General features: G+C 29.0%; 1 protein-coding gene across 6 annotated transcripts; it reads right to left on the reverse strand.

Moving 5' to 3' along the window:
- Positions 1–6,435: 6,435 nt before the first annotated feature.
- pbl (epithelial cell transforming 2 pebble) lies at positions 6,436–22,863 on the reverse strand. 6 transcript variants are annotated; one of them, XM_076369731.1, is made up of 18 exons: positions 22,607–22,863; positions 21,330–21,615; positions 20,049–20,259; positions 19,821–19,956; positions 19,544–19,753; positions 19,272–19,418; positions 17,877–19,163; positions 17,331–17,465; positions 17,023–17,272; positions 16,276–16,394; positions 15,812–16,208; positions 15,299–15,739; positions 14,844–14,998; positions 14,639–14,724; positions 12,938–13,030; positions 12,074–12,248; positions 10,705–10,823; positions 6,436–9,671 (listed from the first exon to the last, which is right to left on the reverse strand). In XM_076369731.1, exons 2-18 carry the CDS (start codon positions 21,394–21,396, stop codon positions 9,629–9,631), a joined length of 4,071 nt encoding a protein of 1,356 aa, XP_076225846.1. In that variant the 5' UTR covers positions 21,397–21,615; positions 22,607–22,863; the 3' UTR covers positions 6,436–9,628. The 6 variants fall into 6 exon arrangements, with proteins under 6 accessions (XP_076225846.1, XP_076225847.1, XP_076225844.1 ...); XM_076369732.1 differs by having other exon boundaries at positions 12,992–13,030; positions 16,276–16,403; XM_076369729.1 differs by having other exon boundaries at positions 16,276–16,403.
- Positions 22,864–24,411: the final 1,548 nt, after the last annotated feature.

A 24,411-nucleotide genomic window follows, 5' to 3' on the forward strand; every position in this document is an offset into this window, starting at 1 on the left:
CAATACTTCAAATTTTCGAACTTTTATTTTTACGTTATATTATTTTCTTTTTTAGAAAAAAAAATATATGTATACAACAGGTGTAAAATTACTTTATAAATTGAACTCCAACTTCTCCCTGTTTAAAGTTTTAATTGAGCACATTATAATTTTGTGAAACATTATATATACGTGTATATAAATTTGTAACACGACAGACTCAAAGAGTTATAAAATAAGTTGCCTTCAACATCCAATTTCTGTTCCAGAAGGAATATTTAATTCTTATTACATAAATAGTAGTACTGTTGTTAATGTATAAAAACTTGTTACAAATCGAGTAGAAGTATTCAATGATATTGAATAAATTTCATATAAATAAAATGCAAAATCATTATAAATACTAATAATGTGTAAATATAAATTTTTAATCCATTTCTAAAATAATTCACAATTACCAATACACACACAAAATTAGAAAAAACATAATTAGTACTATCAAACATTTCTTAATCTATCGAAAAGGATGAGTTGTTTTACTCTGACAAGAATTTAAACATAATTCTCGTGTATGTGACCCTTAATCATGGTGAGATTATACATAATACAACGTAAGAAATTAATAGATATCTTTATGTATGCATATAAATAATAAATTATGTTTTTGACGGATGACACCACCGATGTAAACAAGAGGGAGTAAGTACATGAGGTGTCTGCTGGATAAAGCCTGCATTCAAATCAGTGGAATGAATAGGATAGAGTGATTGAAAAACAATTGGCAATTAATCGTATACAAAGGAAAGGAATAAACGAGTTGTCTAAGCGTGAAAATAGGTGACTTTATTTTTTAAAAATCACTAAAATTTCATACGCAAGAAAAACATTATATAATATGATAGTATACGTGTGTTATCTTTAATTTCTCGTGTTATAATAATCGTACAGGAAAGGTGCAAATGATACATAAAGACTACCTTCTACTAATATGTAAACACTACCTATATTGGAATTTCTATAAGATATTCTCTTAGGAGGAATATAAACACACAAATAGACAGAGACAAAATTATAGTGCACTCAAGGTTTATTTTGATTTTCTTCAATATGTCGCGAAATTTAAGGAAGTTAAATTGATCAGTCAGTGTTCAGTGCTTCTTGACATTGGCATCTATGGCTTTTCGTGATGGGTTGTGGTAAAAGATTATCTGACAGTGAAATAAACGTAATTCTTATTTTAAGAACGCGGAAAGTAACTATTACAGAAATTGAGAAAGAAATTAATCGAAGCAGAAAAGCTGTATATAACATATTGAAAGATGTGGATAACTACGGTAAAAGGAAAAGTTCTGGAAGGCCAACAGACTTATCACATCGTGACACGACAGCAATACTTCGTACTGCATCAAATTCTTGCGCTACTGCAAGAGAAATTGCTTGCAAGGCTGGAGTACATACTAATATTGAAAATGTTCAACGTGTGCTGTAAATGAGTAATATTATAAACCGGTCAAAAATAAAAGCCAATCTACGATTAATAAAGAAACAATTAATTAAAAACCAAATTGATAAGTATGCACAATGCATTGCAGGTACGAAATTTGTGTCCCAACAAGGTAATGCTGCCATACAAAGAGCAAAAATTATTCATGAATATTTTCCAAAGGAGAAAATTTCTGTTTTGGAATGGTCGACGTACTCCCCGGACCTCAATATAATTTAAAACTGTTAGGGATTATTATCAAAAGCTGCCCACGCAGAGGGTAGACAATTTGGAAATTTAAATGATTTAAAAATCTGTATTAAGAAGAAATGGAAAAATTTATCACAATCTTCAAATAAAGTATTGTATAAATTCTTACCAAAAAGGATGATAGAAGTAATCGAGAACCACGAAAGTCCCACACATTATTAAACACAAGTAAAGTTATGTCATTATCATATTGTAGTGTCTAGAATTTTTAGCGTAGGTTAAGGTATTTTTAAGAAGTGTGAATGTAAGAATGAGTATGAGTGAAGGATAGGCTGTAAAACGACCGAGGGGAAGTGGCCTGCACAACGTCGCGGATCCAAGATTGCAGAGCCAGCTTTCTAGGGGTGCATCCGAGTGTTTGTGATGAGTGCGAGTGAGAAGAATGCTTGTGGGGGAGAGAATGATTTTTGGAAGAGAATGCCTGTGAGAGAGTGACGGGAGAAGAGTCGTGTGTTGGCCTTCGTGGCATTGAGTTGTACTTTTTACGTGTTGTCCGTGTTGTTTCCATATTTTATTAAATACATATATTTATTCCTAGTTCTCGATTACTCAAGATCCATTCTTTCAGTATCTATAATATAGTATCACTATAATATTTGCCTGTTTTAAATGTATATAATATGGAATATTTTTTAGTCGTGCTATCATTTTATCTATATTCATTTGGATATTTGTATTTTTACTAAGAGAATTCGTTGAAGAAAAGTCAATAAAAGTTATGTTTACACATTAGTAGACGGTAGTCTTCATGTATCATTTGCACCTTCCCTATGCCATAATTATAACGCGAGAAATTAAAGATAGCAAACATATACTATCTTTTTCTTTGGGAGTGTAAATATAAAAACAAAATAGTCTTGTAGAAAACACTCTTTTATTTAATAGTGCCTTCTCTTTTTTAAAAGAGTGCAAAATTGTGTAAGACAATATGGTGCGGTTAGTTTTGAAAGTATACATATGTATATATGTATAATATTACATTATAAATGGCAAAATGATAATGGTTACTTTTAATTGCATCTAAGAATGTATTTAACGACAACTTTGATGAATCATACATTTATGAGCAGAAAAAATTTTAATAATTGAAACTTTTATCTATAATTTCTGTCTCTACTTAATTGGTTACGGAACAATTTCCCAATATTTGTACGTTTATCAATACAAAATCATGTACACATTACTCCGATAACTAGACTACGAATGTCTACGTAAATTCAGATTTTTAAAAATATAATTAGAAAAATAAAATCACTTTAGAATATGATTTTTCCTAACAAATATTATAAAAAATACTACACTTTAAATATTTTATATATATTTTTCATATCGTACGCAATTTACGTAAATACGTAAAAATCTACACCCCAATGATAATAAAATATTTATGAATATTAAATCATACAAATATCTCATTAATTCTAAAGTTTCATGATGGTATTAGTAAATTAAACTTCGAAAACGGACAAGAGTGTATAGGCAATCGGCGGAAATTGAGAAACCGATCCTCGCGAATCAGACTGGCTGCAAATGTACGGAGATATTCGTAGGTAGGTCCATATCAAACAGGAATATCCGAGCAGGAAACGCGGACAGCGAGAGTAACTGATTTAGTCGCCGGAAACGCGGCCGCTGTCGCGACGCCAAGAATGTCCGCACGGTGGTAACGAGGTTGATGCGTATTGCGGTTGACGAACGGTCGACATTTCGTTGATGGTTGTCTCGGTTATTGCAACTGCACCGCTGAGATCACGTTGCATTACCACGATTCTATCCGACTTTTAAATCAAAAATGCAATAAAACGCCTGAAGGATTTCTCAGATATTTAAAAGGCGAATTTCATCGTATATATTGTGCACGAAACGCAACGATACAGTACGCTACTGACAAATATAGCAAATACAAAAGAATGTTAGAATATCGATGAACATTCTTTTAATTTGTATAAAAACTTATTGTAAAAAATATAATGTTTCATTTAAAAGAACCGAAATTGTCTTTTTGATCTCCCATATTTAAGCTACATCCTGTTGCAAAGGCAACGTTATAAAATGACACTTTACAGGCATGCAATTTTTACAAATAAATAATGTTTCAACTTGGTTCGTTGCTCAGACGAATGGGTTAAGTATCTCACCCTGTCGATTGTATATGTGGTTCTGTGAATACGCCCGCGAGAGGGAAGTATGGTGATGACATGCCCACATTTGGTATACCCTGCACTCGCTCGTGCATGTGGTCACCTCCATCATATGCAAATACCTATACGGTCGAACATCTCTATTGTGTGTATAGGGATATATACAACACCGAATATTTCTATTATTTAACCCTTTTGTAACCACAATGCTCTTTTTACGAGTTCTTTTATTTATCTATCAATCATAGGTTTTGCAATGGATTTCAAATCGAGATTAATTTTTATTCCACCTCAACTCTTCGTATTCTTCAAAGTCAAAAAAATGTACATATCCTACTAAACATTGAACGTCGTGAACGAGAAAATAAAAGTAAATGATGTAACAAATAAATGTTGTTTATTAATTTACGTTCACTAATTTATAAGACGACTAAGCTATGATTAAGAGTTTCTAAACATTTCGATGCACAACTGTTGTTGTATAATGGTGTATAACTCATTTGACAATATCATAATGAATGTAATATGTTTAACATTGTAAATTTGATTAATATTTTATAAACAGTAACAGTAAGTGTAATATAAAATCAAGCCTAGAAGAATTTTATTTCATTCATCCCTTAAAACTTTGAAGAATTCAGCCTTGTTTAAATTTGTTTGTTCGATATTTCAGCTGTTTCCACCTTTCTCAGCTCTCACATAAATATTTGAATGACTTCAAATCCTGGCATTCACCTGGCTAACTTAAAGCTTCTGCAGTTTTAGAATACGAAGTCTGCTTCACTTCGTTGTCATGTTGATATACTCAGTTGACCGCTATTTTTCCGCTACGTTGTAAGAATTTTTTATCAGATCTGTTATATTCTCTTGATTTTCACAAATACGCACTCCTTGAACACAACAATGCCTGAAACAATAGTTTCCTTCAATTTGTTTTATCGGTGAGGATCCTGAATGAATCCTACATAAATTTCTGTTATTGAGTTATGGTTGCTTCATATTCACCCAAATGAAAGGATTAACATCATACAACCGTCCGTTACACTAAAATAATTTATATTGACAATCCCATTTCTGTATGGTTCGCGCGTTTTTAAGCAGCAATTTAATCGACCTTCTGTGGGGAAAGATTAATTGTAACTAATTTCATTTAGTAATTAATTAATCGCAATTATTCTAATTTCTCATAAGAAATATATTTTTGTTTTTCTTAATATAGTTATATTGCGGAGAGGATCCTCTACTTTAAAACGATTTATTAATAATGAAATTCACTGTTTAAAGTATAAGCCCTTGCCATACAATGACGAATGAGACTTTCGATGAAGATTTCTAGATTAATTTAATAAAAATCAATGTTATTTGTTGTCCACGAATCAAAGAAAAAAATTATTTTACTATTACCAATATATTCTCTTCAAAATAAATTTGCACTTACAGTAGAATAGAAAAGTTGAATGCGTTTCTTCCAAATTGTCGATAGTAAAATGTTACACGGGCTTAGTAGCGAAAGTAAATAATACGTCAAGGGATTCTATAAATCTATCGCTTTACGATTATACTTAAAAGCAAACATACATATTTAAACTATTTAATGTCATCGTTACTTTATACGTACAATTACATAATTTGAATAAAAGAATAGAAAAGAGTTTGATGAAATTTAAATAAACCTTTTTATTTTTGACACTTTTAATATTAACAAAATATACAAAGTAATATTATTATTTCCGTTATACATTTTTTCTCAACCTGCTAAAATATGTATAATCGTAAAGATACATTAGGATAATTTTTTTCAATTAAAGCGTGTTAAACATAAATGCGACTTATCTGAACAGTCATTACAGAATATAAATACTTTCATAGTACATTCCTTATGGACGATGTACCAAACTTTTCAACATTATTTTAACGTGTAAGACTTAAAGAATTAAATCGAAAATTAAATTCAATGTTACATTCAACAGCGAAAAAAGATTAAACCACCTAAGTGAAAAGTATAGAGCGAAACGGATGAGATCCACGCAGCAAGAAATCTAATCAAGTATTCATTTCACTTGTAATTTAATAAACCCTAAATTATATTTTTAATTGATCTTGCTTCTTGCAAAATCCTGTGTGGAAATGAGAATTTGCATAAATATTTATAGTCTACTAACACTGATCGACATAATTAACATGACAATTGGTCAACAAAAGAAGTTTTTTGTAGGCCAACGTAATTAATAATAACGTCATGTTGATACTGCGTTTACACATTCATTTCTGATTGTGACATTAAAAAAAGTAAAATTTTCTTAGAAATTTCAGTGAACAATAATATTAAAAATTTAATAAATTTTCTCTTTCAACACCTTTCATAAAAAAATTTATTTGCATTTTAGCACAAAAGTGTATACATACTGTAAATCGCGTGTGTATGTACAAATCCATTATTATTCATATATTTTAACGAAGATTAGTTACTGTTTTCTTAAAAAAATTCTTACTGATGTGTAAGACAAAGCTAAAAATACTACGAGAGTAAGAGATCTTAAGGAAAAGGAAAAACCACTCATCTTCTGTTTACATAGTAAAGAGTAAATTTATACAATCAATTACAATGTCATATAAATAGTAACGACTATATCCGAATTACAAGTATTACAATATCCTTACGCGTGTAGTAAAAAACATTATCTACGCTATACTACACTTACATAATATTTATCGGCAATATATACAGTTTTCTGTACTAAACGGAATTTTCCCCGTGTTTATCGTTACCGGAGAAAATGCCAGCCACCGCGGTTATAAAACTCGACGAGTCCAAAAATATTGTACGAAAGGTTTCATGACCGCACTCTTTAAGATATTAACTTTTTACAGCAACAGTTTTTTTTAAAAAGATTAGGACATCTATCACGATCAATGGACATAAAAAAATATATATATACATATGTTATAGCAAAATACATATATGAATTTTCGAATCAAACTGATATCTCTCTCGAGATGACGATATTAATAATACTGTATGACTTGAATAAAAATTTAGAGAAGAAGATATAGTTCACATTTTTAAGTTAATTACGCTTCTATGGTAATTATCTGTGTAAAACCAATAAATTACTTTTATAGGATTTGATTTAATATTTTTTTAAATACATTTTAAATATGTCCATATACCGTGTTAGTAACTGGTGTACGCTTCGCCGAAAAACTGTTTCATGGAAATTGTACGACACGGAACTCTTAAAAATCTAGTGTAAATTAAAAACTGAAGTACGGAGTGCTGCCAGAGCCCCCGTGGTTTCGAGCAAGAGCGCATTCTAAGTGCCAAATGATAAAGTAAAAAAATATCATCGATTGATCCTTTTCATTCACGCCGATATATTTAGAAGATTTTCGTTCTTAATGGTCCTTTTCGCGCGAAGGCATATTTAAATAGACTTTGTGCGTATATATTAAGAAGGCAAGAACTTAGGTAATTAGTCCTTGTAAATAATTAATAGATTTTCGATTGTTTTCCTTGCAATTTTCCAATACTGATATCACATTCTCGATTGAACGTGGATATTACTTCTAAATCTTTAAACAGTTGTTTCCGTTTCCGTTTTTTTTCTGTTTGAAATTATTAGAAGTAAAAATTGCAAGGAACACAGTTGTCAGTTATATCCACAAGGACTTCTTTAATATAATTGACATTTATATTTCATAAAAAAGCTCCTTTAACATCTTTAAGAAATTAAAGTATGTAACATACATATACTCGAGAAGACTTAATCAATCGTTACTAACTGTATTGACTGACAATATTATTTTTGTAGAAATATTTTAAAGCTCCTCGTTTCTTCATTTACAAAATGTTATTTGTTTCTTCCCACAGAAATGTTTGAAAATGTTTAGCTTCGATTTGTCTACTTTACTCTGACAAAAATTAATTTATCGATTTCTCGATTTAACTATTCAGAGTTTGACCTCTGTGAAGAAAATTGTAAAAATAAAAGGAAATAATATCGTATTACAATTATTAATATTATCACTTATAAATGATGTACAATATAGGAAAAACTGGCATGTTTTAGGAAATTGTATTTACAAGCAAAATGAGAAACTGTGAATATTTCGTAATTAACAAAGAAAATATTATCTATGCAGTAGTAATCTTTCATTTCTTCCACTACTTCTGAAACGTTGTGATATGTTCGTTTAACAGATTGCTCACTGAGCTGGAATATTTACAAATATTTTTTCTGTACTATAGATAAAGTGTAATTCTATGTAAAATAATATGTTTCTCAGAAACAATTATAGTACATTAAAAAGATTACAACAAAGAAAATAGTGATATTCCTTTATACCAATATTCTAATTTTATAATATTAATTTCATCAAATGTTCATGATATTTGACAACTGAATGCTTTAAGAATAATCAAAATATACATCACATGTACATTTAAAATAATTCAAATAACGTATAAATGGTTATATGAATATTTCAGACCAATAATCAGATTAATGTAACATATTTTGCATATAAAAAGGATGTAAACATTTATATCCTTGAAAAAAGACATCAGTATTTTGTAATCCAAATAACAAACTATCTTAAGATAAATCTTTAAGAAGTCAGCAATTACTATAGGTGTAAAATTGAACACCTAATAAAGGTAATAATAAAATAATGCTAATAAACTATGGCCTTTTACAACTATTTCATATTATACGGTATAGGATTCAGGAGAAACAAGTATTGACATTTATATGTTCAAAATCTGTCTTCACAGTATTTTCTTGTAATTATGTTTTGATAAATCTCGTTATTATGCATAATACATTGCATTGTAAAAAAAATTAACGTACTGCAATTTATATTTATTTCCAATGGTATAATTATAAATATAATTTTCAAGGACATTGCATTCTAAACAATTTTGATAAATAAATTGAAGCTCGAAAGGAATTATTTTAAATAATATAATAGGGATAATGATGCCATAGTCTCTTATTGTAACTTACATTGAAAAACCGAAACTGTAACAAACATGGCAGCTATATTAAATTTTAGACAAGAAATATATGATTACTGTTAATTTCATAAGTTAACCTCACACATTTTATTTTTTCACTTCAAAAAACCACGAATTATCTTCAGGCACTGTAATAGACTAAATATATCTATCAAATTAGATAAAATGGCACAAAAATGTGTGTGTGTGTATGTGTGCGCGTGTGTATATATATTTATATACACACATATATTATGTATATATACATATGTACTTTCACTTTTTATAAAAGGCGTATGTATTACAGCATTGGAAATGTAATGTTCTTTGCCGTGTTGTAAGTCCAATTTCATTCGTCTCCCTGAGACAAGAGCTTGAATTATCTGAATATTACATATAAAAATTAACGACTGATACAGTATTATATACAGTATATAGTCGTTAATACATATAATCATAGCTTCTTAAAGAATAAGTGGCAATGTACATTTTCTTTATAAAACACACGTGGTTCTGTTGGCACAAGGCAAGTAAAAAATTTTACCTCATTTCTAAAACTTTGCAGCGTCTTTTATCTTTCATCTGCTATTTGCACAAATGTTTTACAGTTTTCTGGATATTCGAAATCAACACTGATCATGATATAAAAACTTATCTTCCCATCAATGTTTCAAAGGCTCTCTACTTTCTCGCACAAACCATTCACTGACGCCAACGAAATAGATATGACATACTTGCATATTACTCACGCCCTGTACTTCAAAGATCGGATTTGTCCTGCATGACTTCCTCTGAACAATTTCTGAAGGATAAAGAAAGTAAAGTCAACAAGACTATGGAAACATAGAACACAACAACTTGCACCAACTCTTTTATTATAAATAAAGGTTAGATTCATTTTTGATAATATTCTGAACCAAAAAAATTTATCAAATAATGTAAATCGAGTTGGTGAAGAAATTTATATGTGAAAGTATCGACAAGAAATATTAAATAGAAACTGTACTGCATCAAACGAAAAAAATGTAACAAGCGAGGATGTTCTGTAATGTATTATATGAAACTTCAAAGGATAAAACCTAAAATAGTTAAATAAATATGCATTAGTTAAGCTAAACATTAAATTAATTGTTATTAAGACCTCCTAATTAATAGTATAGGTACTAAATAGGCACCATTATTAGTATAGTTTCTACAATGGTCTAAATAATGTTAGGTACTTATGAATAATTTTGATCTCAAAAAAAAAAATGATTGCAAATTGTTGGTGCTGTATGATCTGTGAAAAAACATTACAAATCAATTTTTTCAAAAGTGTAGATACATACAAATATTGACACCAAATAAAGGAAATCAGTAGATACGATCGAAAGTAAATAATTGTGAATACTGTGTTTGCAAAATATGCACATTTCATAATGCGCTACAGCAGGCATTCCTCAGCCAATATGAGTATTTTAATCCATAAATATAACATATTATTCGTAAACCTTCATTTGAGTTTTTCCAAATGAAGAAATAAACTTCTACAATACATTTACATTCTATTTAGTAACAATAACTTTACATTGTTTAAATGTACATATAACTAGAAATGTTAATCCAGTCTTTATAATTACTCAAAATTAAATGACTTTACACACATATCGATGTCTATATCAATATGCAGAGGACCTTTACGTATATGGATCTTCTAATCGTTGTACTTTAGAAGAAGAATAAACACAAAATGAAAGAAGTTTAAGGCACAATAACAATGGACAAGATGACCAAATGTGGTTATGCAATAGTAGCAAAAGGAAAAATTGCATTGCTTTTGACATACTAATTACAACCTTCTTAACGAAGCCATACTGAGGGAACTGCATTTGGCCTTTCGTGTCGGTTGAACCGACATGGGTGCTACTAGAACATCATCTCTAGATGGCGAGCCTGAACCACCATTACCCAGCTCCTGGAAAGATATACGAACATCCATTTATCCTATTATCATGTACATAATTCAGAGAAAATACCTGAAGCATTTGAAAAAAGGACACTTAGCAAAGTAAAAAAAATATATATAACATGCAAACAAGGTTTAATTCACATTGAAATATAACTATAAATAAAAAAAAAAAAATAATCTATAAAACATGCAACGATTAAAAAGGTGTAATAAAAAAAAAGCTTGTACACATGGTTTTTCTCAGTGCAAATATATTTTACAAAAAAAAAGAGGAAATGAGAAAACAACAAAATGGGATCCAGCCAATTTGAGCTCTTTGCTACAAGTTATAACAAAAACAAAAAAGAGAAAGAGAACGAAAATAACTATTGGTATAAATGCCTCTATAAAAGCAAAGTTAACTTTGTAAAAATATACATTTTCAACACTTGTAGAATCCAATCTAAAGATATTGCTTTATTCATTAACAAGATAAATATAGAATTTTCTATCTAATTTGTGACGCGAAGTATTTTGATCCAGTCGAAACACTGCGTGACGTCACATTCCTAAAACCAATTTTGCTTATTGAAAAGTAGATCGCTATTAACCTTCCTCTCTACTCCCTTTCACGAGAGAAGTCGTTAAAAGGATAACATTTCCAATGTGTTCTTGATTTGATTGTCATTTCATAATTCGATACTCATCCGATGAGATAAGGAACTATATATACTTACGTGGTAGAGAACTTATCCATTAATATTTCATCATCATAAACATGAGATTTACAATTAATCTTGTACCAAAATAAAATAAACACACACTATGAATGAATATAATTTATAAAATAAAAAATCCAATAGTATATTAAAATGAACATAAAAAAATAATATATTATAATATGTATATATATATGTATATATATATGTACAATAATTTAATTTTCTGAAGCATTTGATGTTGCTTGTATGTTATAAGAAAGGAGAAATGTGTTAGTTCATTTAAACGTTAGAAAAATGCAAGAATACAATATTAAATATTTATATAATATCAAACTGCCAAAATTAATACAAAGTAACATCATTATTAATTAGAACCACCAATAACTTTGCAGCCATGCGTTTAAGCAGATTCTAATACGGAAGAAAGATCTTAAAAGCTCATGTTGAAGAGATAACAATCTCCTGTCGTGAAACGAAAGTAAGCAAGGAAAAATGAAAAAAATGCATAAGCACATAGATAAGTAAAATACATGCGATAATAAACAATCAACTAACGTTAATATTGTTGCAACTAGCAAGCCGCATCTGTGCAAGTTGTTGACTTGCGGGTGTAAGACTATTGGTTGATCCAAATGGTGACATCATTGTTGACATCGCTCTTTTCAGTTTGCTTGGGGTTTTGTTAAAACTAAACGCTCTGCCGACTTTCATCCTTGTACGAGACGCAAACCTGAAGAAAAATATTCGTTACAAATTTACTTAATTTAATGACCAAGAATAAAACTAAAGCAATATTGAAACTTTATTCCCCCCTGAAACTTTGTTACATTAATACAGCTATAATAATATAATTCTTTATGAAGCAATGCGATAACTATATATACTAAGAAGAGGGAAATAAACTTTCTAAAAACCAAAGGAATTAGCAAACGTAAAATAAAAAGAAACCCCAAACCTTAATAAACCAGTTCAAGTGAATATTACGACCTAATTATTAAAATTAACATACATACATGCAAAAGCCAAATCATAAATTACTAAATATTTTCATGCTGGACTACCAGAAAGATTTACACAAGTGTCAATCTACATTGCAAATGAGTAAATATGTAAATAGGGTTAAACTAGATAAAATTTTGAAATTATACAAATTTAATTGTCTATAAACAAGAAACATATATTAAATTATGTGAATTTGTAAGTTTTATAAATAACTGAATGAAACAAATATTAAAAATTTTTATCAATAAATGTTAATATATAACTAGTAACAGGCTGATAATAATGTGCTTGAACTGGTTAAATTATTTTTGTCAAATCGAATTATTTTAAAAAATGGAACTAATTTACTTAAACAAGCAAGGAACAAAGGATCAAAGCAAGTAAAAAAAAGATAATCAGCCTGGTGCGAAAACTGACGGTAGTGGGACATGTAACGTGGTTTCACACATGCTATTGAGTAGGAACACATACGGGTCCATATACTCCAGGTAAAAATTATGAAATAGGCTCCTGCAACCAAACGAGTCGTCGCCCCATTATTTTTTTGTTAACATGCAATACAGGAGAAAAACAGTTTAGAGCACCAAATAACTTCTCCCTTTATAATCATCTATTGTTTATAAAAATATATGTTCAATGCAACGATATACACTATATATATTAAAAGTGCAATGACTTTATTTTTAATGCATTCTTCTTCGATTAAGCACGTTACACTTAGGGTCTATCTAATATTTTACAGTCAGGGAAAGAGAACTGTTTTTATAACCATCAAATCGAATTCATTCGAGTGCAAATGGAGAGCTACTATGCTAGAGATATGTAAAGTATGATACTATGAGTTTTGCCAAACAACTTTTAATACTTTACGTCATATCGTTTATCACGTTGATATATCCAACTACCAATGCATCATACAATTTTCCTGATTTATTTTAACAACAGTTTGATAAACTTTCTGATGAAAATATATTCAAATACAATAAAACTAATAATTCTACATTTTGTCTAGTGTACCTCCATCATATTTACTAGTTCTCCATTTTTATTCAATTCAGCTCTATCCAAATCAGTAGAAGAAGAAAATTGACAAAGTAATATATTAAGCAACATATGTATGTAACCAAAACAGAATATATTAAATATAGAACATATAGTTTAGTAAAACTTAGTAATAATGCAATAAGGTATACTATAAATTAATGTTACACCTTGAGTTTAATAAAAAATGTGTATGGGGTAGCTTTGAACAAATTTTGAGTAAGATACTTCTGTGAAAAATATTTAATCATTTACTTTTAATAAAATATTATTTAAAATTTTAAATATATATTTATACCTACGAATTCTTTACATTTAGAAAATAAAGATATACCTCAAAAATTGAAATAAACTACCTAAAGTTTTTGAATAAAGATTATAATGTTAATGATACATTAAATTACACAATTTTTAATAGAAACTGAACTGATTTATATTTTGAATCAATTCTATGGTAAGTGTTGTGAGACAATCCACGTGTTTTTAGTACTTAAGACCTTATATTTACGATTGTTTTAGCAATAAATAAAAGTCTTAAATGTGAATATATAACAAAAAGAAAGTATGTGCCAATTATTTTATAAAGAATACCTCATACATAAAATTAATTAAACTGTTGTGTAACACTTCAAATATATCTACTCGTTAGAATAGAATGATTGACTATTATTTAGCCTTGGTGTATATACCAAAGTCTCAGTTATTCTAAATAAAAATGAATACATATTTTATAAAGATTTCTCTTCAGAACTGTAAGTACTTACATTCATAATACATGATATAATTTTTAAGTTTCTTTAAGAATATATATATATATAGAATTTTGAATTTCTAAAAAACTAATATACATTTTTATTATTTTTGTGATAAAACAAATTTGTAAAAGGAAGTGTCATCAAAGAGTTTTAAGAATACTTAAAGTATTAGATTTTGTACTAAGAAATCCAAGATTCGTAAATGTTTTGTTATAAAAGTCATCTACTATATGTAAAAATGAACTTACAGTTGTGTGAGGAACGAAATCACTTATAAAATTAAAACTGTACAGCAAATTCAGATTTAATTTTGACTACTTACTTAAATGCTTTACTTAAAGTTCCTAATGCTACATCACTTGTGTCAATTTCAAGTTGATGCGAATCAAGACTTATGAGGAACGTGTCCTAAACATTTAAAAAACGAAACTTTTATAAATAACAGGTTTTACCACTAAATAATATTACTGTAATAATAAAAAGTGATATACACTGAAATTATTTATAAAAATTCACTTATCACTTACCGCATCAGCTTTACAGACTGTATTAGCCATTTGCCTGCACAAAGTTCGTAAATAATTCGTTTTATTTACTTCTTCATCGGTAATTGTAAATGAAAATAATTTCTCTTTTAATTCCTGATTACTTCTCACCATTAGAGCAAATACTTTATGGCATTCTGCAAATACATAAAACAAGTTGTATATAAACTATATAAAGCATAATGTAATTACTAATATTTTGCTGCTTCTACATACAAATAAAAAATTAACTTAAAAAAATACAAATTTTAAATAAGGCATATCTAAAAAATAGAATTAATTTTCGCATATTAAACATTTATTATCCTTTGAAAAAAAAACATCAAAATTTAAATGGAATTAAAACAAAAGTATATAAATATTGAATAAAATAATTAGAAAAAGGGAATTTAAAATTTTCGAGCATAATTGTTTAATATACTATATTACTAACATACCGTCAGTTTCTCGTATATCCACAACTTTTTTTATCGTACTAAGTGATAACATTTTAATATGTTTATACGGTTTCCCTTGACTTAATTTTGTTGTATGCAATCCATTCGCTGTATTAGGACTTTTTAATGAATTAAAGGCTTTTGATCTTTTCTTACATATTTCGAGTGTATCGGTAAACAGGAACAAAACTAAATGATCACCACGCCCGCTCAAACCTTCGCTAAGTTCCATCACATCGCATTTACCAATAAATGATCGATGTGAAGAAACTAAATGCGGTGGACAGTTATCAATCTCATTGAAAATATCAAACATAACTAATTGTCCCTCAGTTTTTCTTTTATCTTCGTTTATGTATGTCATGACTTCCTTAATACTGCTAATTGACAATTCCAATGCGCTATAATCTGGATTATTTTTACTCGTATGTTTAAGGATATCTAAAATACACAAGCATTGTAGTACGATTTAATGAATTACCAGTATAATTCATCTATAATTAACACACTCACCATTTAATAATAAACTAATACTGGGTAACCTTTGTACTGGTTTAATTAATAGCTCCTTCAAGCTTTGTCGACCGCATTCAGGTTTTGTCTGACAAACCTTCAGAAAGGCATGAAATCGTGATTTATTTTGATCGCATTGGTCGAGCATTTCCTTTGTATTTTCGAAGAAGTTAACGTACGATGGATACGCCTTGACTAGGTCTGGTGCATACTTTAGAAATATATTGCCTATACTAATATCCTCCATCCAATGTGTTGCACTGTATCTTAATTCTTCTAACATTTTTTTATGAACTTCATAAATGGGTGGAAAATTACCAAATATAATTTTAGCTTCTGTACCGTTCAGTAGCTCGTCACTTGTATCTATAAGATCTTCCAATGGTGATTTAAACAACTAAAAAGAATGAAATATATCAATTCGCTATTTATGTTAATACAAAACGCATCTAACATATACTCACTGTCATAATAGTACTGAGAATGCCAACATAATTCGATTCAGTTTGCACTAATTCTAAGAAAACCTGATGACGCGGTGATAAATTTTTCCTAGAACTGTCCGTATTCACAGCTTCCACTTCTGGAATATCTGACAGTTACGAAAAATTCACTTCTATATTATCTTCCCTTTTATATGGTTCATAATAAATACTTTTTACTTGTTAGCACTGTTAAGTTTAACAATTTAAATCATGTATTGTTAGTATGATAATGTTAAGAGAAGGTAATTACGTATAATATATCAATTTTATTAAACAAAACAAATGAACCACAAAAGAAGGGAAGATGTACTTGGATTGTTAAGACGATTAAACTGGTTATATTGAATCATTTTATAAGTAACAATTATTATTATAAGTAATATTTAACCGTTTGAATGCTAAGTGGCGTGATCACGCTTTTCCGTTACACTGCCTAAAAGTGCCAGCCTATCGGTTCATAGAATCAAATTAAGTTTATTTATTTCTTTTCCTTCGAATTATTTAGAAAATGGAACGATCGCAGTCTGCAGAACTTTTTTATGCAAAAGTAGAAAAACGTAATTCAGTTTCTGAGCTGAAACGAAAGAAGTGTGATCGCGCCGCTGGCACTTTTCGATTGAGTTTTTGCGAAGACCCGTGACACTCAAACGGTTAAGACACAATGTACCTTGAGAAAGAAACATAATATAAAAAGCTCTAAATTAACTTTAATAGTAACTAACTAACCATCGAGCAATGGCTTATCTGGACTTGCTGTACAATCGAGAAAACTTCCACTGACACTCAAAAATCCTGCATCACTGATGCTGGACCGCCTTTTGTGCAAAGCTGGTGAATCTGCACCGTTTTGAACCAAACTGGATAAAGTTTCCGCTAAGCGTTTACGTTTTCGTCTTGTAGAAGCTGTACTCGGAGTAGTTGTTTGTTGACTATCACGTCTAGATGATATCGTTGGCGATAGAACAGATTCCAAATACTAGACATAAAATAAATTATCAAAAGCTAAATTTACACAACAATCTTAATAAACTTACATCTTCAAATAAATACTCTTTTTCATCAGCTGCACCCTCATTTTGCACGGATGTCCAAAACCACTCGGCTTTCACAATATGAGCTCTTACAGAAGCCAAATCCGGTAATGTATTTACATTTGATTCATCCACAACCTAAAATAAGAATTATTTATAATTTTACATTAATTTACCCGTTTTAAAGATTGATACATATAGCAGATACAGTACTTAGTATCTTTTATACTAATACAACAAAAAGATTAGACTAACATGACATATTTCATAAGATAAAAAGTTAATGTTTATGAATAATGAGCTGTAATGTGTACAGATACGTAAATATTAAATTATTAAAAACGGCATAAGGATAACGTCACAAAGGCAGAACAAACTATGTCTAAACAAATATGTAATCTACATGTAATAACACATTTATGAATAAATATTTCCTTTCCTACATATATTTGTAATGTCCTAATATTGCCCCAAATCAATAATTAACTAAAAAACGACAAATTAATCTGTGCCTCCACACCCAAAATACCATTAAAAAAATAAAGATACCGAAAATAATTGTTTGTCCTCCATTTTCTCATGTGTCATATAATCATCTTTTGAAGTATAAGATTTAGAAGGAAGATTTGAAAATTTTCCGAACGATGTAAACGCACTTCTTAAGCCACATTCGGTATCCGATAGCTTTGCTACCTTTGCAGGTACAGGGAGAGGACTAGGTAAAGGAGTGTACTTCTGTCTTAGATGAGTTTCTGGAATTTGTTGAGATGGACTAGCAAGTACATACTGTTTAAATATTGGACATAAATTTATATGACTAAGCTTCGACAACATGGATGAACTCAATTTACATGTACTCAAAAAGCTTCTTTTTTTCGTTTCTGGCATAAGATGATCATGCAACCGAGAATCATTAAATTCTGTGTCAAATCGTTTCAATAAATTAGGATGAGAATAAATTTTTTTAAACTTAAATTTGTCTGGAGAATTAATTTTATGAATCGCAATGCAAGACTTTGTTTTTCGCCACTTAATATATCGCCTAGGAGTTATAATTTTCCTATTGAGAAAGAAAGAACTTTGCGAGCACTGTGTATTTTTGCAAGATTTCAACAAACGAGCTTCAGTATTAAAACAGTGTCTGTTTACATGTTGAGGAAGTCTCTTTTTACATAGTGTAGAAGACTTAAAATGTGACTTTGACTTAGTGTATACATTTTCATTATCAATATTTTCATTTGAAACAACATCAGATATATTATTCCCTACCTTTTTCTCATTATTAGCTAATGAAGATGAAAATGTTGAATATATATCCAACATAGTAGATGTTACGGGGGAATTAATTTGCCCTGGTACAGCTAAACTGTTTGTTCGCGTTAAATTACAAGGATACTTTGTTGTAGACATATCAATGCCTGAATCAGTTCGTGGTATAGATACTTCAGACATATAAGACTCATCTGGTAAATGTGGGCAATCGTATAAATTATCATCCATAAAAATAGCTGAATCTTGACTAATATTGTCTGAATTAGAGTGATTAAATTTATTTTCTTTGCATTCTAGATATTGTAGCAGAGAAGAACATAAACTGTGCGAGAAATACATAGTATTTAACTGTTTTGGCATTTTTGTGCAATTAATATTGCAAGAATGGGATAAATTCACTGTTTTTGAATTTGGAATAGTATTGGTATATGGATTGTAAAAAGTGAAGGGAAATGGTTTTGTTATTGTGTAGCGTTGTGGAACATAATTAAGATTTTTAGTGTATGGTAGCGTGTCAAAAGCATTGTTGCATTTCTTGTATTCGCCATTTCCTATATCTGTTACCTAAAGAATATAATAATCATTTGTACATTAAGTGTGCATGTATGTAAAGCTCATGTTGTATGCTGCAAACAACATTATGCTATGATATAAAATGCTTTCTTAACTTACCACATGTGTACAATTCGGATCATCAATTTCTGTAGATTCACCACCTTGTTGTTGTAAAACTTCACACATATGATGTTTCTCTCCTTCGGGGAAACCAAAAAAACATACTTTCGCTCCAAAAAATGGTTTCAACTTGTAAGTTGTAATCTAAATAATAAAACATTTATAAAATAATAAACATAAAAGCTTTATGTTAATAAATGCCAGTGAAAAATGAAAGTACAAAATAATTCTAATAAAAACATTGTATTTATTCTGAATAAGATTATTACCAGTTCTTCATTGTTTCCATAACTGGAAATATCGTCTTTGGCATTCCATAAAGCTGTCACCCAATCCATTGACATTACCGGTACCCTAAATGTGACAGCATATCTATACTTATCTCCACCGCAACAATTAGCAATGAGATGCGTCACTTTTGCACCCATTTCTTTTCTAATACTTCCACCCATATTATGAATCATGTTAATTAATTTGGTCTACAAAGGTAAAACTTTTTCATATTCTGATAATATAATAAATCTAAATTAATAATTTAACACTAACCAATTCATCCTTTTTCCTAAATCCAGTAAATACTACCACTGTGCCTACCATAGCTTGTGTATACATAGGTCTGTTAATACTAGGTAGTGAGTCCTTTCTTTCTGCTAATTGCAGAAGAGCCGTCGGTCCCAATATTCTGTAATTTATTTAATTAAAATAACCAAAAATCAAATTTTTTTGACTACTTCTTAACAAATTAGAAAATTAACGAAAGAAATTATGTCAAACCTATGAGCACTTTTATGAAGAGCATCGTATTCAGGTCCCTCAAACTGTTTTAATATAAAATAAGTACAATACGTTGTATCTTCTACATATTCTAAACCATTTTCTGATTTAAGGACAGGTACACTAAACTGCTGAGCAGCAGCACCAAGCGCAGGATCATCTCCAGCTGCACTAATTAAGCATATTCGTTTTTTACGTGGAATAATCACAGCTGTAATTAAAAGAAATATTTCATTTATTCATTATCACTACAAACTCCTAATACCTAATCCTAATAAACAAAAATAAGTAAAATTATCTCAAATCATTGCAAGGCATTTTATTGTTCTTAAATACTTTCATATGTACAAGCTCTTAGAAAAATTTATATTAGATTATATTGACTAAAATAATAATATAAAAAGATAAATACTACACAAATTTTATATAAAAATACATGATAATATAAATTTTTTTAACAAATTAGGAAACAATTATGAGATATATTTTATGACTCTTAAATAATATTCTTCAAGCCTAAAGGATAACCATAATTACATTGAATGACTAACTTTAATGACAGTGAAGGTAAGCCTTTGAAATTCACAAACAAAGACTGTAATAAATCCCTATTATCATATACCTCTTCTTAGTTCAAACAATAAATATCAAACAACTCTCTTGTATCTTTTACTTTACATTTCAAATGCCTCATAAATAATGACTAAGCCAAAACAAAACAAAGATATATAAATCCTAAATACTCAAAGTGACATTTTACATTTATTTACTGAGTAATGATTAACTGATAACAGAAGCGTAAAATTCAATGGTAAATACAGAAACTAAACAAGAAATGTTATATTTCCTATGATGCCAATTTAATAACTTTTAAACGATAATAACATAAATACTACTAAAGATACAGTAAATACAAAATACGATTACAACAATAGTCCACGAAAAAGTTTGTAAATGTGTTTCGAAGTGACAAATTATTCATTTCTGACGTAATTTTGGAGAATAAGTCAAGGCCGTATTTATAAGGAACCGTTGACATTCCTCCCGCGTAAAGTTCAAAACATAATACGAGAATACATGGCGAAGGTAACGGATATTAAATCTTAATTTATATATGGATCAGGATAAGTGACAGATATAAGACACGAGTATTGTCGCGTGAGTTTTGATAAAAAGTGAGGTAGGGTTAGTTCACTCTGTTGGCTAACTTATACGTATCAACTAATAACGAACGTTAGCCCACGAGCATAGTATCGAAAATGACAATGTTGATGAACTTACGTTCACTTCTAACTGCCTCTTCACTATTTATATCACTGATACTGCTGTAAACGCTTTGCTCTTCCATTTTGGCCGTTAGTTACAACATCGTTTCACTTGTACGCTCTTCTTCGCACTGATTATTGAGAGCGCCTCCTATAGGCGAATCCAGCCAGAGAAAAGACCCGGAAAAATAAGAGAGAACAGTGGGGCTTGATGGCGCTCTATATAGCACCTTTGCTTTGTAGAGACGATATCCGAGTTCGAATCCTGAACAGGTCCCCCACGTGAATCTTTTTCATAGATCCTACAGTACGTGAGAAACCTCAAATATATCCTCTGTATATAATGTGTGTGTGTATATATATATATTTATATGTATGTACTATATTGTCCTGTGTGTATACGAGCGTGTGCGCACGCATGTGTACAGTGGCATCGGTATTTATGTGACGTGATCAAAGTTTAATTTTTGTTTAGTTTCAATTTGAATGGTACTCTAATCCAACTTTCATTTATTAATTATTTTTATTTCTTACTAAGTCATCATTGAACACTACACTTTGTATAGATGGTTCTATATAAGCAGAATGTAATGTATATGGTCATATATTTTATGGGAAGAATTTTCTGCTTTGAATTCAGTATATCAGAATCGTTCCAGCGGCTTAATATCTTTTTACAATTTATAAATATTTTGATAATATAATAAATAATGTATTGTTTAAAAAATAATATGTTTACTTTATTTTATTTTATCCCTAGCATGTCAAATTATAATTTGAAAGAATACTTTAATATTTTAATACAATATTTTGGAATTACCATTACTTTTAATTATAATTATAACTAAGGCACCGTTAAAATTTCATTACTTATAAGAAAATAGTTATCAGAAATTGATATATAATGTTATGAACAAATCATCTTCACTTGTGTTACAACTACTCGTTTTTTAATAAATTTAAACTTCGATATATATATATTAATACCAATGCGACTGTGTATATATTTGAATATTGGCACTAAATAACATTTTCTATCGTCAATGTTTATTTAAAATCCATTATGAATATGGCAGTCTTATGATCCACTCTGTTTGCCTGTTTGACATAAATGTCATGGAGTTGCACGTATATACACGTAATTATCAGTAACACTGCGTTTTTCTTTACTTATCTCCGTCGTTTTCTTTCAATACATATTCTTCTACCCACTTGCCACTGTTCACGAATTGCTAAAGTTCTACTTCCTTTTTTGTAAATATAACGCGCGCACACTAAATAAATTCTACTCACTTCAGATTAGTATGAATAACTCGCTTTATCATTCACAAAGAGATTGATCAATTGTGTTGGAATTGAAATCGCGTAAAACACAAACTGCATTTCGCAATAGGATTTGAAGATTAATAGAAATGCATAACAATCTACGATAAAAATCTGTATTTTCTTATTATGAAATGACTTTAAATATCGTAAACTAAGAACATTCTTCGGAGCTTGTACGCGCCGTTATAGCTCACAGTAATGTGAAGTTATCCCTAATCTCATGTACAGGATGCCATTTGCATCGCATACTACCAATTTTTATTTTTTTGTATGTTATAATTTATATTTAATAATGTTTTTAAAATTCTATATGTAATTATACATTAATAATTATGTAACAAATCACTGATTTATTAATGTCTAAAGTATAAAATCGTATAATCTTAACTGTATATGTGTGCTTTAAAATCTAAATATGAATGGATCTTTTCTGAAATGTTTGGCAGCATTGTCAACTGTTCACTTCAAGTTTTTGTAGTAAATAATTTAAATAATTATAATAATGTCCAAGAAACAGGTTGAAATTTCAATTTTAACGAAGTAAATAATAGGAGTTATATTTATATAACTAATGTTTTCGAAAATTAAATACATTATACTTTTTTATAAAAATTGAAGATATTAAAATTTCATTTGTAGTTTATTACAGTTTTAAAAGTAAATATGCTACAATATAAATATATGTTGTTGATAATGTAATGACTTTATATAAATAAGAATAATAACAAATACTTGTAATAAAGGAAACATCCATATATTTAAAGGACATAAACATGTAAAATATGTTGTACATACAAATTAAATTACAAACAATTTATAAAGTTACCTTTTATTCTCTTATATAAATAACATGGATATAGCTACTTTTACATTGTATATGTGTTTTTAAGCAAAATATGACTTATAATAATACACAGTATATACATATAAATATTTCACTTCAGAAGTTTAAAATTTAATTTTGCATTATTTTTAAAATTTTTTATTTTAAAAGAACAACTCCAAACTTAAATAAATTTATTTCACTGTTCATAAAACTGTGGATGCTGTTAGGTAGAGATGTTAAAAATGATGTTGAAAATACTACTTTTAGGATGGATTATTGTATGTATATTACTACTTTATATACTACTTACTTTAATAAACAAATGAACATACTGTAGAAGTTTCTTTGCACGCTTTAAGAAATGCATGCTGTACATAAATTAAAAATGTCAATCTCTGGCACCATTGGTACATCTTAAGAAACAGAAGTACATCGGTTTATACAATTACATATCTACTTTGCATTATAAATTTTTCACATTTGTTCAACTTCAAATTCATACCGAAGTTGATTCTCTTAACGCCCTGGAATTATACACTATTAACAAAATACCTAATTTGTTTACAAAATACATACTATTCTGTATACTATACACCAAAAATAAAAATAAATAATATTTTTATCATGCATTTTACTTGTATATTAAAAAAATATTTTATTTTGATACAAGAATTTTATAAAACTACAGTATGATTTAAAAGTACAAAAATGGTTGTACCATTCCAGGGTTGTTGCACTTAAATATCTCCCAATAAAAGCACCATTGTCAAAAAACGATTCATACATTGACAATATTTACTTAAATTAAAAAATTCCATTTCAAAATCTTAAATTTTATCAATTTGAATTTATAAGAATCTTACTACATGTGACGTAACATAATAATAAAAACAATTTTTATATATTTTTTGATAACTATTTCTAAATTACAAAGTATTAAATGATA

Source organism: Nomia melanderi, chromosome 8, assembly GCF_051020985.1.
Source record: "Nomia melanderi isolate GNS246 chromosome 8, iyNomMela1, whole genome shotgun sequence".
NCBI classification, from domain to species: domain Eukaryota; kingdom Metazoa; phylum Arthropoda; class Insecta; order Hymenoptera; family Halictidae; genus Nomia; species Nomia melanderi.

Excerpts from the sequence above, each read along its gene's own strand:
- pbl (XM_076369729.1), bottom strand. The coding sequence starts at position 21,396 with ATGGAAGAGCAAAGCGTTTACAGCAGTATCAGTGATATAAATAGTGAA. Across the intron at positions 16,209-16,275 it reads TTCTCAGTACTATTATGACA|TTGTTTAAATCACCATTGGA; the intron begins GTGAGTATATGT and ends CATTCTTTTTAG. Across the intron at positions 13,031-14,638 it reads ACTTTAAGTAAAGCATTTAA|GAGCCTATTTCATAATTTTT; the intron begins GTAAGTAGTCAA and ends GTTTGGTTGCAG.